Genomic DNA, 16,490 nt, shown 5'->3' with positions numbered 1-16,490 from the left:
GCTATGCACCCAAAGTAAGCAGGGGCACAAATCTATGCTTATGCTAAAAATTCTGCTATTAGAGTGGCAAAAGGGCATTATCTTCACAGATGCTTCATTCATTTTCCAGAAAAAAATTTCTAAAAATTTAAATTAAAGTTTCCAAGTAGATCTTTTTTTTTTTCTGAAAATCAGTTTCTGTGATACTCTGTTTTACTATCTAAGACACCTTCTAATAAAATACAGATAACATTCCTAGGATTGAGTTTTATAATCACAGATCATTGAGAACAAAACTTGAGGTTCTCTGAGACAACAAAACCAATGTAACCTTCAGTCTCTCAAGCAGCAGCAGCTTCTGTGAAGGTCATCCCAGTTATCTTCCTTACAGAACGCCTTCCAGGCCATTGTTTCTGATGACCTTCGCATATTCCTTGGCTGACCTGTATGGGACTCGGGGTCTAGCAGGATCTTCAAAATCAACATGGAAGAGGCCAAACCGTCTGCTGTACCCATTGTTCCACTCAAAGTTGTCCAGAAGCGACCACGCACAGTACATTTGAAGGTTGACTTCATCAACATGGATAGCTGAAAGGAAAAGAGTCATTAGCCTTTCTGGGAAAGTTCTGAGAACAAATATCACTGAAGAGCACTGGGTACCTCCTTCTCCTGCTCTGCTGGAGATCTCAGTGGGGACAGACAAAATTCTTCTTTGTCTTTTTAACCACAGACACAATGCTGAAATAAAGTACAGTTTGGGATCTAACGCATATGTTACTTAGCTTGATTTTACTTCACAGTTTGTACCATCATCAAAGCATCAGGTCCCACACCAGAGCATAAAACCATTGTTGTCACTTAAAATAATGCCTTATTCTAGTTTTAAGCTTGACCTGAACAGGAGCTTCAGTTCAGGAGTTCAGTCACGGACAGGCAGGAGTGACACATAATCCCAGCATGGGCAAGTCTGACACAGGAAGGTGGATACACATTCTACTTAATGAATTATTGATCATCCTGGATGGCATAGTAAAACCTTATCCCAACATTAAAAGAAGTTACTTATTCTAGTAATGTAATCAGTCATTTTGACATTTGTTTCATTCTTTTATTCTCTTAATGCACATTTTCAGTGCTTTTTCCAGAACATTCACACACATACACACACACATACATGAACACACATACACATACACACACTTTTATAGTGTGTATTTAGTAAAAACACCATTCATCATCACAGTACAGCTTTTAATAGCTGAGACAATCCATTGGTCACTTGGAAGAGATGACAGTAGCATTCCCAGAGAAGCCTGTCCCTTATATTCCATGAGCAAAGTGGTACCTGCCTTGTAACTCTGAAACATCAAGCTGAAAAATGACCATGTGTTTGTTTGGAGAAATTTGGACTTTTGTACTTTGGGTTAGAAAAGCACTGGGATGCTTTAAGCACTGTTTAATAGGCCATACTATTTGGAGCATAGAAGGCAATGGTACTAGGAATTACTTGAACTATGAGGTGGGGGAGGATTTTACTCAAGAGATTTCAGGGAAAATTTTTAGCATGTTTTCTAGAAATTATTCTTGTGATGGTTTGAGAAGAAAGTGGTTACATTTTGCCTTTGTCCAAAGAGTCTGCTTGAGGCTAAAGCATGAATTTTGGATTAATTCTGCTTGCAGAAGAAATCTCAAAACATCCTATTATAGATTCTGCTGTGTGGTTTTTAGTGATAACTCTAGTGAAGATTTGAAAAGGAGCAAGCTGAGCAGGGTAAATTACAAAATAAAAAATTTGAGGAAAAAAATAGAGTACCAGGGAGTAGAATAGAGCTAAATTTTGTGTTCAAGGAGATAGGTGGATTAAGAAACAGAATAAAAGGAGTGGTGACCTCAGGGCAAGATCCTATCCAGCAAGTTTTCAATTTCTAAAAAGGAACTAAAGAAAAGCTTAGAGCCCATTATGGTGGAGTACATCTTTAATCCCAGCACTGAGAAGGCAGAAGCTGGAGGTCTCTGCCTTTGAGGCCAAGCCTGGTCTTCAGAGCAAGTTTCAGGACAGTCAAAGTTATGCAGTGAAAGACAGAAAACTGTAGAAGACCTAATTGAATAAAAGAACCATGTTTCATCTCCAACAAGCAGTAGAACTTGGCAGGTTTGATCACATGGTTCTGGGTTCAGAGTTAAGGACAGAAGAAAGGAGTTATCTAATAAAGCCAGGTCAGGCATGTCAGGGGTATCCCTGAATGAAGGCATAGTAGAAAGGCCATTGCATAAAGCTGTGAAGTCAAAGGCTGGATTTCCTTGGAGAACCCAAGGTGTTAGAGATGTCAGAGTCATGGGATACTTGCCAAGGATAACTTCTAACAGAGAGTGGAACCAGAAGAGAAAGAAGCATGTTGCAGCCAAAAAAGCTAAACAGAGTTGCAGATGTGAGGAGCATTTTGACAGCAGGCATAGAGCTAGCTGCAGAGGTTAGGGTTTGTCCAGCTGGATTATAATCTTACTTTAGTCTAATGTATGTCCTCAGTATGTCCTCATTATGCTCCCTTTGATCTTATTTTTTTCTACTCTATGTGTTTACTATGTTCCCTTCTCTGCATTTTGGAATGTTAATATATAACCTTTGCCATTATATGTTGGAAGTATGTGATCCATTTTGTGATTTTGATTTTTTGGGTGATTATAGTTAAACGATTGCATAAGTCTCAGAAAAGACTTTGAACTTTGGACTTTAAAACATTGTTGAAACTGATAAATTATAATGACTTTTGAAGTTGGACTAAATGAATTTTGTTTTATGATATTTTTATATGCTTAAGGGGATCAGCTAGTGAAAAATGGTAGATTGAATGTAATTGACCCCTATAATTTCAGAGGGAGTGGCACTATTAGGAGGTGTGGCTTTGTTGCTGTAGGTATGGCCTTGTTGGAGAAAGTGTGTCACTGTGGGCCTGTGCTTTGAGGTTTCCTTTGCTTGAAATGCTGCCCAGTGAGTCAATCAAATTCCTGTTGCTTTCATGATGTAGCACTCTTATCTCCAACATCATGACAACCTATACAGCACCATCCTTTCCATCATGATAATGGACTGAACTTCTGAAATTTTAAGTGAGCCACACACCCCTATTAAATATTTTCTTTACATGAGTTGCTATGGTCTTCACAGCAATAAAAATCTAAGAGAAGTGGGTTAAAATATAAAACATGGAGTTAGGAAAGTGATGGAATGACATAGGGGAAATTGAAGAGAAAGGAATGGGGGTAAATTTAGTCAAAACACATTTAAAAATATATGTCAGAAATTCTGAAATAACAAAAAAAGGAAAGAAACACTAAAAACGTGGATCATTTGGGCAAAAACTGCCTATGTACATAAATACAATATTCACTATAATTTCTCTAAAATAATCATTCTGCTCCATGCTAAAAGACCAAAGTGGGGAGAAATTTCTAAGTCATTACCCAGTTATTTTCATTGCTCGAGAAAGGTAGTAGAGTTTATATTTTTAAATACTATTTAAGTCTCTCAGAATTCTAAGATTGTGGGTATCTTCACACTGACCATTTTCTTTGTGAAAATCACAGTCAGAGAACTTGTTCTATGACCCACTAAGACACATTTCTCCATTTGGAAATCAAGTGAAAGGTTGGTTAGTTTAACAAGATGACCATATCCCTCAATAAGCATGGAGAAAATGAACATTCATATAATAAATAAGATTTTAATTGCACTCGGGATTTTTTTTATTCTGAGTGAGTCCTGTAGCTAAATATTTATCTAATCAAGCTCTAATCTTTTATATCTGTCTATATTTTTCAAGTTATTGAGAAATACTCTATATCTCTCCTATTATCCATCTGTAGGTCTCCGAATCTTAAGAGTTTTGTTTATAGAGTTAGATATTATGCAGAAAAAACATTCTTGACAGGCTGGTTGATACATGACCCCAGCTACAGTTGTATCAAGAGACAAGCAATGTGTTTTGATTAGAGAGTGTTTTATAAACGGTGTAGGCAAAGCATTGCCAAGTTATGTTGACATTTTTAAATGAAATTACACTTAGAAAATGAAAATATGGGGCAGTCAAACATATTAAGCCTTACAGGACTAAAACTACTTATAAGACATCCCTTCTTCTCTTATCCATTGTCATTTGCATGAATGCCTCTGCCTTTGCCAAGTATAATATGGGAAATACCCTTCCTTTCAATAATCTGTTTTTTTTAAGAATCCAATTTAAGTACAGAATAACACATCTCTGTCTCAAAGCAACAAAAGCCCAATACTCTGATAGAAAACAGTAATCTCCTCTGTTTTGTAAATCAGTCTGGGGCTACGTGAGAACAGGCATGTTTTCTTTCCCACTTGGAGAACTACCACTGCCCAACAAGAAAGCCTGCCAGGTACAAAGCCAGACAGTTTCTGAAAACACAGACAGTCCCACTGATCATATACAAAAGGACTGATTCATGTGCTAAACCAGGGGATAAAAATGAGGCCCTGCCTGCTTGGAAGGGAACAAAAGGAAATCTTGACAATTTCATTGCTAACTGCCAGGAGTGCGGCAGCAAGCACTAAACTGCCCAAGTGACACTGGTGGATGTCTCTGCATTTTCACTGCAGGAACACTCAAGTGGAGAATTACCTAGTTAGGTTCGGGAGCTAGCCTGCTGGAATCCTTCTCACCAGGCCATCACTGGGAAAAATTACAAAACCACACCGGAACCTGCACGCCTCTCCTCTTTCCAATCTCCTCGGGAACGGAAAGAGACCATCATCACATTTCTTGTCACCATGATTTATGAGGTCCCAGATCTTGGCAGGGGAAAAAGCACTTCTGAGAATTTGCTTTCTTTCTTTAACCAGAGTTGGAGGCAAAGTCAACACAGACCAATAGGAGTTTGGACAGCTACACAGCATGCTAGGATAAAAATGGTACCCATTGTAGAGTCAGAGTGTAATATGGGACAAGGCTGTGGAAAGATGTAGGGATAAAAGTGTTTAGGTTTGTTTCCAGTCAAGCTCCTCTAGTTATAAGAACCCCATGTTAGCACTGTATTCTACATAGCTGTGGATTCAAAACAAAACACACACATCAAACATATAATATATATATACATTCTTTTGTATGCATATATATCTATGTATACTATATACATAATTTGTCCAGAAAGAGCCAAATGAAAAATAATGAAGGCAAAAGCCATCATTAATCCAAATAACCCTCATGTACTTGTTCAGTCATGATTATTAGAAAACAAGCTAAATGTCCTTCAGCTGATAAATGGTCAATGAAAGTGTAGGAAATATATACAATAAAATAATGTTATTCACCCATACAAAAGGAAAATTTCAAGCAGAAGAATGAAACTAGAAAGTATCCTATTGAGTGAGGTAACCCAGACCCAGAAAGACAAACATACCATGTTCTTTCTCGTCTGAGGCTCCTAGATCCAAATCCACATATGAGTATACAACCTGGAGTAACTGTAGAAACTAGAAAAGTCAAGGAGAAGCAAGAGAGGAATAGCAGGGTATAAGTGATCAGAAGAGGAAAATAAGGTGCTTAAATTAGGGTGGGTGAGGGAGATAAATACAGAAGAATGAGGGAAGAGGATAACAGTGAGGATATCTGAAAAGTCATAAGGAACCATTATTACCAAAAATTACTGATGTTACATTTAATTCTGTGTGTACACACATATATATTTTAGCTGAAATCTTCTCACCTAGGCTAGCAATACTCCCTCCAAAGATCCACAAACTACCTAACAAAAACCTCAACACCAGGCATGAGAAGCCCTCTTCCAAATTGTTCCTCAGTTTTCCCAACAGATTCCCAAAACATTAAGGTTATTGCTATTGCCCTTGTCCCTTGCCCCAGAAGTGGATATTAAGTTTCCACTGCTAAAGACAATATACAGATCAGATACAGGAACTAGAGGACCTGGCCTGGACCTAACCTTCAAGCCTCCTCCCTGAGAACTAGCTTTCATGATGCCAGAAAGATCCAGGCAAGCTTCCAAGAGGGAAGAAAACCTACCCAGCTAGAATGTCTTTGGACTATCAGAATAAAGACCAGCATGGCACAGCATGGCACAGCAACATTGAGGGTACAATAGTGGCATACTTGATATGCTTAACAAACAGCTCTCTAATCAGTCTTAAGGTCTGATCAAGCAGAGGAAAATTATGCCTGGTACTGGTAACCTAGGCAACTGTCCATTGTTACTGTAGTCATAGATCTTGGCAGAGAACCTACACATATAACCCTTAAATACATTCTAAATATTTGTCCTTATACCCATAGGTAAGTATAATTCTCCCTCCTGTCATAGTGGTAGTCTATCTTAGTTAAGGTCTTTATTGCTGTGATAAAACACCTTAACTGAAAGCAACTTGAGGAGAAAGGGGTTTGTTTGGATTATATATCAAAAGTCACAGTCCAATGAAAGAAACCAAGGAAAGAACTCAAATCAGTAAGAAGGCTGATACACAGACCACGGAGTGCTGCATACTGGTTTGTTTCTCATTGCTTTCTCAGGCCAGGAGTAGTACCACCCACAATAGCCTGAGCCGTCCCCCATCAGTCACTAATTTAAAAAAAAAAATCCCTATAGATTTGTTTACAGTCCAATTTTATGGAGGCACTTTCTCAGTTGAGATTCTTTTCACTCAGATGACTCTAGTTTGTGTCAAGTTGATGTTGAAAGAGGCCGCTTGTTGGTTCCCAGCTGCTCAGACTCCCAAAATAGTCACACAGAAACTGTATTAATTAAATCACTGCTTGGTCATTTACTTAAGCATATTACTACTGGCTCTTACGTCTGGAATCAACTCATCTCCGTTATTTTATATTTTACCATGATGATCGTGGTCTACCAGCAAGGTTTTGGCATGTCTGTCTCTGGGGCAACTCCATGGCTTTTCTTCTGACTCTGTCTTCCTTCTCCCAGCATTCAGTTTAGTTTTCCCCACCTAGTTCCGTTACCCTATAACTCTGCTATATGCCCAAAGCAGTTTCTTTATTCATTAACCAATAAAAGCAACACATAGACAGAAGGACCTCCCACACCATTGATAACCAACACAGATCTCCCTCCCCATTTTTGTGTTTACCACTTCATAACACTTATATTCTGTTATTCCCCTCTCAAGGCCCCAATATCTTCTATGGTCCCTCTATACTTTCCCATTTTTTACGGTTACTCGTGTCTGAGGATTTGAAGCTATGAACCACAGATTAGAAAGAACATACAGCATTTGTTTCTGGATCTGGATTAGCTCTCTCAATATAATCTTTTTATATACCTGTCCATTTGTTGGAAATTTTATTTTCTTTAAAGCTGGATAGTATTTCACTATGTTTATGTACCACATTTTCATTATATATTTATCTGTTGAAGGACATTTAAGTTGTTTTCATTTTCTGACTATTGTGAATAGGGCAGCTATGAACATTACTGAACAAGTATAGAGAAAGTAGGTTGTTCAACCCTTTGGGAATGTGCCAAGAAATGGTATAGCTGGGTTGTATGGAAGATTTATGATAGAATTGGAGAAAGATATTTTAAAAACTTTGCTAAATTTCAAGAAGATGACAAAATTGCTTCAATGATGTCCCAGGAAAAGGATTTGAAAACTAAATAGAACTGTAAACTGGAATTAAGGTGGAATCAAAAAATTAAATATCCCAATTAGAAGGCTCAGAGGAAAGCCTTCTGCATTGAAGGAATCAAGAAGAAGACAGATATTAGAACTAAATGATAATGAAGAGGATCTAGATGAAATGAGAACATGAAAAAAAATCAGAGAAAGGAAACACAGGAAATTTGAGAAATCGTCAAAGGATCAAGCAGGGAGATGGTGGCACATACCTTTACCACAAGTAATAAAGAGGCAGAGGCAAATGGATCTTTGTGATTTGGAGGCCAGCCTGCTCTAGAGAGAGAGTTCAAGGACAGCCAGGGCTACACAGAGAAATACAGTCTTGAAAAGCAAAATAAAAGAAAGACTAACAATAACAACAGAAGATCAAGCCTCCAAATTATGGGCATAAATGAGGGAGAGGAATCCTGGAAGGACAGCATAGACTAGATTTTCACCAAGACAATAAGAGAGAATTTTCTCAATACTCATACATATACAAGAAGCAAACACTAGCTAGGCAAAACCAAATAAAAAATATCCCCATGACATATTATAGTTTAAACTATATATATATATATATATATATATATATATATATATATATATATATATATATAATATGCTCGTGTATATATAATATATAAAATATTAAATATAATATAATAAAATATGTTATATATGCTGATATATATTTGAAAAATATATAGCGTCAATCCCAGAGTTAGAGTGCTTGAGGCCTGGACATGTGTGAGACTCCAGCTAGGAAAGCATTATGCTAAGGGAAGAGGGACTTCCACCAGGCTACTCCTTCAAAAAAATGGATCACCACTGAAGGACCATAGAGATGCTAAATGCTCAGTTGCACCTGAATGCATTGCAGCCCACAGCTCAATTGAAACCTACCTTCATTCCCATTCAATCAAAAGAAATCTTCTCAGTCGCCATGTAGGATGAGTTAAACAGGGCCTCAAAAGGTGGTGCCAAAGCTGTATATGTGACATTATCTGGAAATAGGAGTCTTTTTGAATATAATTAAGAATCTCAAGATGACAATCTGGATAATAGTGAGCTCTGCATGTCAAGCACTCTTGAAACATAAGAAAGAAAGAAAGAAAGAAAGAAAGAAAGAAAGAAAGAAAGAAAGAAAGAAAGAAAGAAAGAAGCAACACCAGGAAGAAGATGCAGAGATAGAGGTGAAGACTGAAATAAAATGTTCACAAGTCAAGAAATGCTAGAAATGCTAACAGCCACCAGAAACCAATTGAGAATCATGGAGCAAATTCTCTTCCCTAACTTCTGGAAGGGAGTGCAGATCCTGCTGACACCTTAATTTTGGAATTCTGGCTTCCAGACCTGTGAGAGGATATATTTCTGTTGTCTTTAAGACACCAGGTTTAGGGTAACTTGCTAGCACAGCCACGGGAAACCAATGCACCATGCTCTTTCATTGTGGTTGCCAACTGGGCTCAGAGTCCCAAACCACCCACCTGGTCTTGCTAGGGGCTTACGAGCATCTCTCTCAACGTCTGTCAAAGCCAGAGAAAGAAAGCCTTCTGGGGACACAGTTTGAAGCCTATTTTCTGGCAATTGCCCACACACTAACTTTGAAAATGTGATTCTCTGAGTTTAGTTGAACAGTACAAGTTCATTACAATTGAAGACGAGCATTAGCTGGGTAGCATCCTGCAGGAGACCTGGCACACCGGCTGCTGCCTTTTTCTTTAGAAAAATAAAGGCATCAGGATGATCTAAACAAAGAGAGATGTACAATAAGACTCTCCTCTCCTCTTCCCAAGTGAACACGAGAAGCTGGACAGAGTTTTCGAAAATACCCAAATCACCCCAATACAGGAGGCCCCACCTGCAGATGGGAACTGTTGGTAACAAGAGCCACAACTCTCTGAAAAGAGAGTCTTTGAATTTCAAAGGTAATTTTTAAATATTTTATAGGAAAATGCCAATTAGCCAGAAATGAGCTCCACAGACTTCTTAATTAACTATTATTCCTACTCTTTCTATTACACTGGGGTGGGGAGGGTGCTGCAAATAGCAAGCAATTAAAAGGGATCATATAAAAATTCATAATTGTAAAGCTGATCTGAGACTAGGTATATGTCTGTATCATCTTCTGCAATCTCTCCATCTATATTAATTACGCAGTTACTTCTGCTACAGCCAAAAGTCACTATTAAAGGAACCAATGTTCTTCCCAGGCAGAGGTACATCAAAAGGGCTCCTTCTGTCCCTTAGCCCCTTTTCTACCCTCTTTCCCGCCTGCCTTTTTCCCTATGGGACTTGGTTTCCTCTTCTATAAAATTGAGGTATTATCATATCTTCATAGGATAATGGTAAGCATTAAATAAATTAATACAGATTGCCCTGGAAAGAAGGCTTGACTCCTAGCAAAGTCTAACACACACTACTCAGTGGCTGCAATTGTGGCTTTTATTGCTCTCCAAGTCTGGGAGGGTGAGGAGTGAAAATCTGTTCCATCTCTTCCTCCATCTGGTTTCCAACAGCTTTCAGAGGACGTAGAGTCAGCACAAAGTGCTCAGTGCTGAGAAGCAGTGAAATTGGGTGCCAAGGGAAAGTACAGCATCTGGGACTGGGTTTCGGTCTGTGGGAACGGGTCAGCTGTGGGTCAGGACAAGAAGTCAGTACTGACATGGAACTCTGGGCGATGCTCCTGGAACACCGGGTACTATTGCAGCTCCTCTAGTTGAGAGAATAATAGAAGTTAGGTATATCCTAACTTGACATTTAGGAAAGATGGGCAACACCTATCCTATATTTATGAATTTATGGCATGGATATGTGTCAGGCAAAAAAAAGGAATAGAGGAAATAGAGGATATGATGGCATGTTATAATTTTTAAATTCACAATTGCAGCCTGTATGTAAGGAGGTATTCTTCCAATTATCACTCTGTGAGCATTTAATCATTGTCTCTGAGAAGTAGAATGGACAGAGAGAGGGGACACAAGAAACAACTATAATATTTACTGACTGTCTGGATACCACATCAAACATTATGCACCAAGTTCTTTCATCACTGCAATGAACCTATCAGATATTATTAGCATCTATATTCTACAGAGAAGACTGCTGACATCTGGCAAGGTTCAATAACCTTGGTAAGATTCATATAGCAAGTAAGTGGGTTGATACAGGAACTCAAGAGGGCAGTAACAGGTAAGCCTGTACATGGGGCCTGCACAATTAGAAAATCTGTTTAAATCAGAAAGTATGGGACATGGCTAATGTACCACTTTGCTTAATGAAATAGAGCGCACGGATCCAACAATGAGTTGGAGTCTTATAGTCCCCACAGTCAGTGAAATTCTTTCTTAGCAGAATCTGACCCTGACTGATTGTCACTGACTGCTATAGTTTAAATATCAAATGCCTCCCACATAGGCTGCTGTCCCTGGTGATTTAGAAGGTGGGACTACTTGGAGGAAGTGCACCACTGTAGGAGTAAGCTTTCAAAGTTTTCATCCCACATACTTCCTGTCCTTATGCCTCCCTGACATACTGAGATTTGAGTAATATCCAGTCCCCATGGGGCTTCGTGTCACTATGATGAATTTATATCCCTTCCAACTGTGAGCCAAAAGAAATCCTTCCTCCCTTAAATTAATTTTTGTCAGGCATTAGGTAGCAGCAAAAGAAGGTTAAAAAACACAGTGATGGAGAAGAAAAGGAGGTATGCTAGGGAAATGGGCTGCAATGTAGCTTTCAGGTGCTCAAACATGTACTGTGTAGTCAATTGACCAAAGAAACTACCTCTACTACTAAAGGCCAAATGGAAGTGGGTACCACTGTTTCTTTTGCTTCTTAAATTCTTTCTTTTGACCCCTGAAGCCACCTATATCTCAGCCTAAATTGTACTATAGATTAGACCTTACAACCACTGTCATTCTCAAGAGCTGGGATTCTCTGCTTCCATCCTCACCAAGATAAAAGATTCTGCCTTTATCCATCTGTGCACCTTTGAATTAAATTCTCACATGCATGAATTCAAATGCTAGATCACATAACACCCTGGCCCAATGAAACTAGAGACTTCTCATCCTACACCTTGAAGAGATAAAACTCAGAAGTCTGAATGTCTCTCAAGTGGAACAAGTATATTCAACCAATGCCGAGCAGCCAGATGACATGACAGATGTCCATGACTCTAGAAGAACAAAGACAAGAGCAACCCAAAAGAAGGAATAACACTGTGAAAACTCAGATGTGGGAAAACCCATGAGAGAAACATTAAAAAGGTGATTGATTCTATGACACCAAAAAGAATGACAGTAAAAATCACAAGGAAGACCAAAAACTGTAAGGATTTTGAGTACTACTCCAATAGAGATAGAAAAATCATTGAGGGATTTTTAAATGGGGGATAATTTTAGCTAGTTTGCAGTTTTAAAAGTTTACCTCTGGGAAGAACAGACCTAAGCATGGCAAGAATGTAGTAAGCAGGTAGGAGTGATGGTTCTCAGTCAGATAGTGATGGCAGAAGTGTCATAAGTAAGAACAGAGAGAAGGGAGTGTAACCAGAGACTGCTTATTCATTTCCCAGCCACAAGACCTGAATAATCACACAGAAACTATAATACTGTTTGACCTGTTAGCTCAGGCTTCTTATTAAGTAACTCTTACATCTTAAATTAACCTATTTCTATTAAGCTGTGTGTTACCATGAGACTGTTGCTTACATGGTAAGGTTCTGGTGTGCCTTCTTCCTCAGCAGCTACATATCCCCACATTGGCATCATTTATAAAAGGAGATTGCTACTTATTTTCATGGCCACCCAGACTAGAATAATCACACAGAAACTATATTAAACATTGCACTGTTTGGCCAATAACTCAGGTATATTTCTAACTAACTCTTACATCTTAAATTAACCCATTTCTTTTCATCTGTCTGTTGCCACTAGGCTGTGGTTTACCAGATAATGTTCTGGCTCTGGCATTTGTCTTCTTTGGCAACTACATGGTGCCTCTTTGATTCTTCCTTTTCTTTCTCTATATATCACTGTTCAGATTTCCTGCCTGGCTTTTTTCTGCTAAGTCATTGGCCAGAACAGCTTCTTTATTAACCAATGGTAATAAAGCATATTCACAGCATACAGAGGGGAATCCCACATCAAGGGAGTGGATTCAATGTGTTCAAATAAAAGCAACAAGACTCAGCAGTGTATGGATAATCAATGATGAAGGAGCTAAGAAAGCAAACAATAACTTGGTTGATAATTGTGCCAATTGTGGATTGGGGAACATTGGGCAGAGACAAGTTTTGGCACAGAAGCAGGGACAAGAGTAAAATTTGACTATAATGACCTTAAGATGATTTTCTTGACATCCAAATATAAGATAAAAGCACAGTCTGAGACAGCGCTTTTAATTTTAGCATCCTCACACAGAGATGGTAATTGAAATGACTGTTAACAGAAGTAAGAAAAAAGCAAAGCAAAACAAAATAAAACATGGATATGAGGCTGGCAGAATTCTAATAAATGAAGCTGAGGCTCCAACTCCAGAGCCTATGATCTCCACAGAGAAGGACATGAAACCTTGCAAATCTGAAACAGGAGGACTGTACAGAGCACAAAGAATCAGAACTACTGTGGAAAGTATAGTACCAGATGGTCTATATGGTAGGTGGAAGGAGAAGGAACACCTTGTAACATCAGTCTCCTAAGAGCAAAACGCGTTCTTTTAGATCTCCAAGACAGACTCTGCCTGGTGTCCGACATCCACCTCTCTGTTCTTTGCCATTCTGCACAAACACTGGCTGCTTCTTCTTCTTCTTCTTCTTCTTCTTCTTCTTCTTCTTCTTCTTCTTCTTCTTCTTCTTCTTCTTCTTCTTCTTCCTCCTCCTCCTCCTGCTCCTCCTCCTCCTCCTCCTCCTCCTCCTCCTCCTCCTCCTCCTTCTTCTTCTTCTTCTTCTTCTTCTTCTTCTTCTTCTTCTTCTTTCTTCTTCATAGAGTTTGCTGAGTACATGTCCACCCCATGGCCTTTATGTTGCCTTTCCTTCCATCTGCTGTTCTTTTCTCTCTTTGCTGCCATTCCACTCTTCACTGAAATCTATCCCCATAATAGATCTTTTCTGATGCTTCAGTTTAAATTATTCCCAAGTGCTCCATTCTCTTTCATATCATCTTGTACTATAATTTTGTACAATTTATTAAATATAAATGCCTTGCTTGTACATTCATTTTTTATTGTTCATCTCAATGAGTAGATGGATGAGTGCTGGGGCTAAAAAAGAGACTTCATCCTTTTACTTCAAAATATGCCACACAATGAATAGTTCCTCATTCTCCCATGCAGAAGATGAATGAGCACTTGTTGAATGAAAGGTGAGGAAATGAAAAGAAAAAGAAATGTAAAGGGGAGAAGAAAGATGAGTATAAAATCTGGAGGTGGGGAGGCAGAGAGGGAAGTGAGGAAAAAGGGAATAAATAATTGTCTTGAAATGATCTTAATGAAATGATGTTTTCATCATCCCCAACTTGGTCTTAAACTCTTAGCAAGACCAGGATGAACAACCCAGATATCAGTATTTTATGAACAACCAGACACCACTGATTTTACGTCTTCATCTCATATGTGAATCTGCCTTGTGGGGTTGATAACATCTCTTATGGCAACCAATCTGTTTCCAGACCCAATGTGGTTATCCCAGCTATCTATCTATCTATCTATCTATCTATCTATCTATCTATCATCTATTCATTTTATAGTGTATCTGCCCTTCCCTGAAGCTTCCTACTTGGTGATTTGTCAACAAAACTTCCTATTTGCTGCCATACCTCCATCTCTTTTTCCCAGCATATCTCAAAGACCTCGTTGTGAGCTTGGATGTGTTTCTGGCAATGATGATTAAAATGCTAAGTTAGACATTTCTGAGTAATCAGGAGAAGATTGCAGAACTTACTCTTCCTCCAATATGAAAAATACATTTTCAATGTTAAGAATTAGAGTGCATTCTTATGATTCTTTAATTCCTAGACCAAGTCTCTGGTCAGTTACCAGTGTCCCTATATGTATAGAATGCTAAATAAATCATAGCTTATGTTCCTTAAGAAGCCACTGTTAACGATGCCATTGCCACCTTCTGTCACTAACAAAGGGAAAACAGGTTTACCATACGGGCAGTATAATACTCAGAGTACCCGAGTGCAGCAGCCATTGTGATTGCGTAGCACTGAGAAATGCGGGGGAATGAGCAACAAAGAGCAGAGAAAAAAAGAACAGTGACACTTCTGTAAAATGCAACTGTATATGTTTTCAGTTTTCACATTGCTGGCACCAAGTTCAAGCCCAGGTGGGCAACACCTCACCCAGACTGCCCATCCTGGCCTAATGTACAAGTCTCGCCAGTCTGCTTCTTAGGACAAGGAAGGACACCGCTTGGTGATGTGGCCACAAGCTGTTCAGGGAAGAGACTTCGCTCAGCACCTTTCAGCTCTGGAGGAAGGCTGGGTTTATATCTAAGAGCCAAAGAAAGCGAATAATCATGCAACTGCAGATTCCTTCTGATAGGACTTCTGACAGCTGCTCTGAGAGGTGGGGCCTTGCAAGCCCATCTTTCAGCAGTGAACTGACCCAAAGATCCAGGAAACTCCAGACAGGACCATATGGCCTGGAATCAAAACATATTTCAAACTCTGTTTATTATGCATATCTTTCAAGGGTTCACTACTCTGTGATGAAACATTGCACCTGCAAGGCTTTAATAAGCTCTCCAAGCAAGTACAATTATAAAATTGCAGACACCTGAAGACTTTGGCTTCTCTTATACTCAAACAAGCACTGCCCACCGATGACTGGTCCCATTCTTTTCAATTATATGGGTTTGCATTGTGTAAGCTACAATCAATACTTATTCAGAAAATAAAACGCATTGTGGACTTTATAGTGAGGGCCATGCGATATCATTGCACCTGCACTTTAAGAACACTAACATTATTGCATACAAAACCTTTCCAGTCTACCCAAAATTCAAAGAAACGGTCCCCATGCAGCCCTGCAAAGATAGGAGAGCATTTGACATGAACTGAAGGTGGACCTCTTTTATCAACAGCACCCAGAGTGGGGAATGACTTTTCTTCACAAGTGGGTCCTAGAATTCCACACCTGGTTCAAATCTTGGAGAAACAGGGTTTGTTCATTTCTTATTCAATGAAGGCTATTGTGTGCCAGACTCCAGGCTATGCATGCTCACCTAGACAAAAAGAGCATGTAGCATCTGTTCTTAGGAGTCAGTGTTCTCACTGGGAAGACAGAGTCAACAAGAATTGGCTTGAGAATACACAGGATGTGGGCTATAAAAGACACTGGACCTGCAGAGACATCCTGTGAATGTCAGTCCTGAATCTCCAAAGGAGCAGGCAGTTTGATTAGAAACGTGAAAACTACGTGCCCTCACAAATTCATCATATAAATGAAGGTATGCACCTCAGGAAGGTTGGAAGAATGTTTGTGTGTCATCATCACTTCTTGCTCCCAGGGCCCAAGCAGTGTGATGCATCTCATAGCTCTAATTAGCCCCGGGATGAACAGAGTATTCGTGTCCAAGACTGTAAGGACTGTTCTCTTGACTCAGTGTGTGGAGTGAATGGTCATTATGTATCTTTCATACTGAAATCAGTAATATCTCTCTCTCTCTCTCTCTCTCTCTCTCTCTCTCTCTCTCTCTCTCTCTCTCTCTCTCTCTCTCTCCTTCTCTTTCCTTCTCTCCCTCCCTTCCCCAGACTGACAATCAAGGTGAAGTTCTGGAACCATGTATCTTTCTACACAAACAATGTCCAAAAGCCACAATCTGTATTTTAGGAATGGATTTTATATAAGATGA

The 16,490-nt window shown here is 39.1% G+C and overlaps 1 protein-coding gene across 1 annotated transcript in view; it reads right to left on the bottom strand.

Annotated features, from left to right (window-relative positions):
• Positions 1-364: 364 nt before the first annotated feature.
• LOC130876461 (cytosolic beta-glucosidase) overlaps positions 365-16,490 on the bottom strand; it is a 119,653-nt gene continuing 103,527 nt past the window's right edge. The window contains exon 5 of the mRNA XM_057773013.1: positions 365-567. Within this exon, the coding sequence (XP_057628996.1) occupies positions 365-567 (203 nt within the window). The remainder of the gene's footprint in view (positions 568-16,490) is intronic.

This window comes from Chionomys nivalis, chromosome 6 (assembly GCF_950005125.1).
Source record: "Chionomys nivalis chromosome 6, mChiNiv1.1, whole genome shotgun sequence".
NCBI classification, from domain to species: Eukaryota; Metazoa; Chordata; class Mammalia; order Rodentia; family Cricetidae; genus Chionomys; species Chionomys nivalis.
This window is presented reverse-complemented; position numbering and strand designations above follow the sequence as displayed.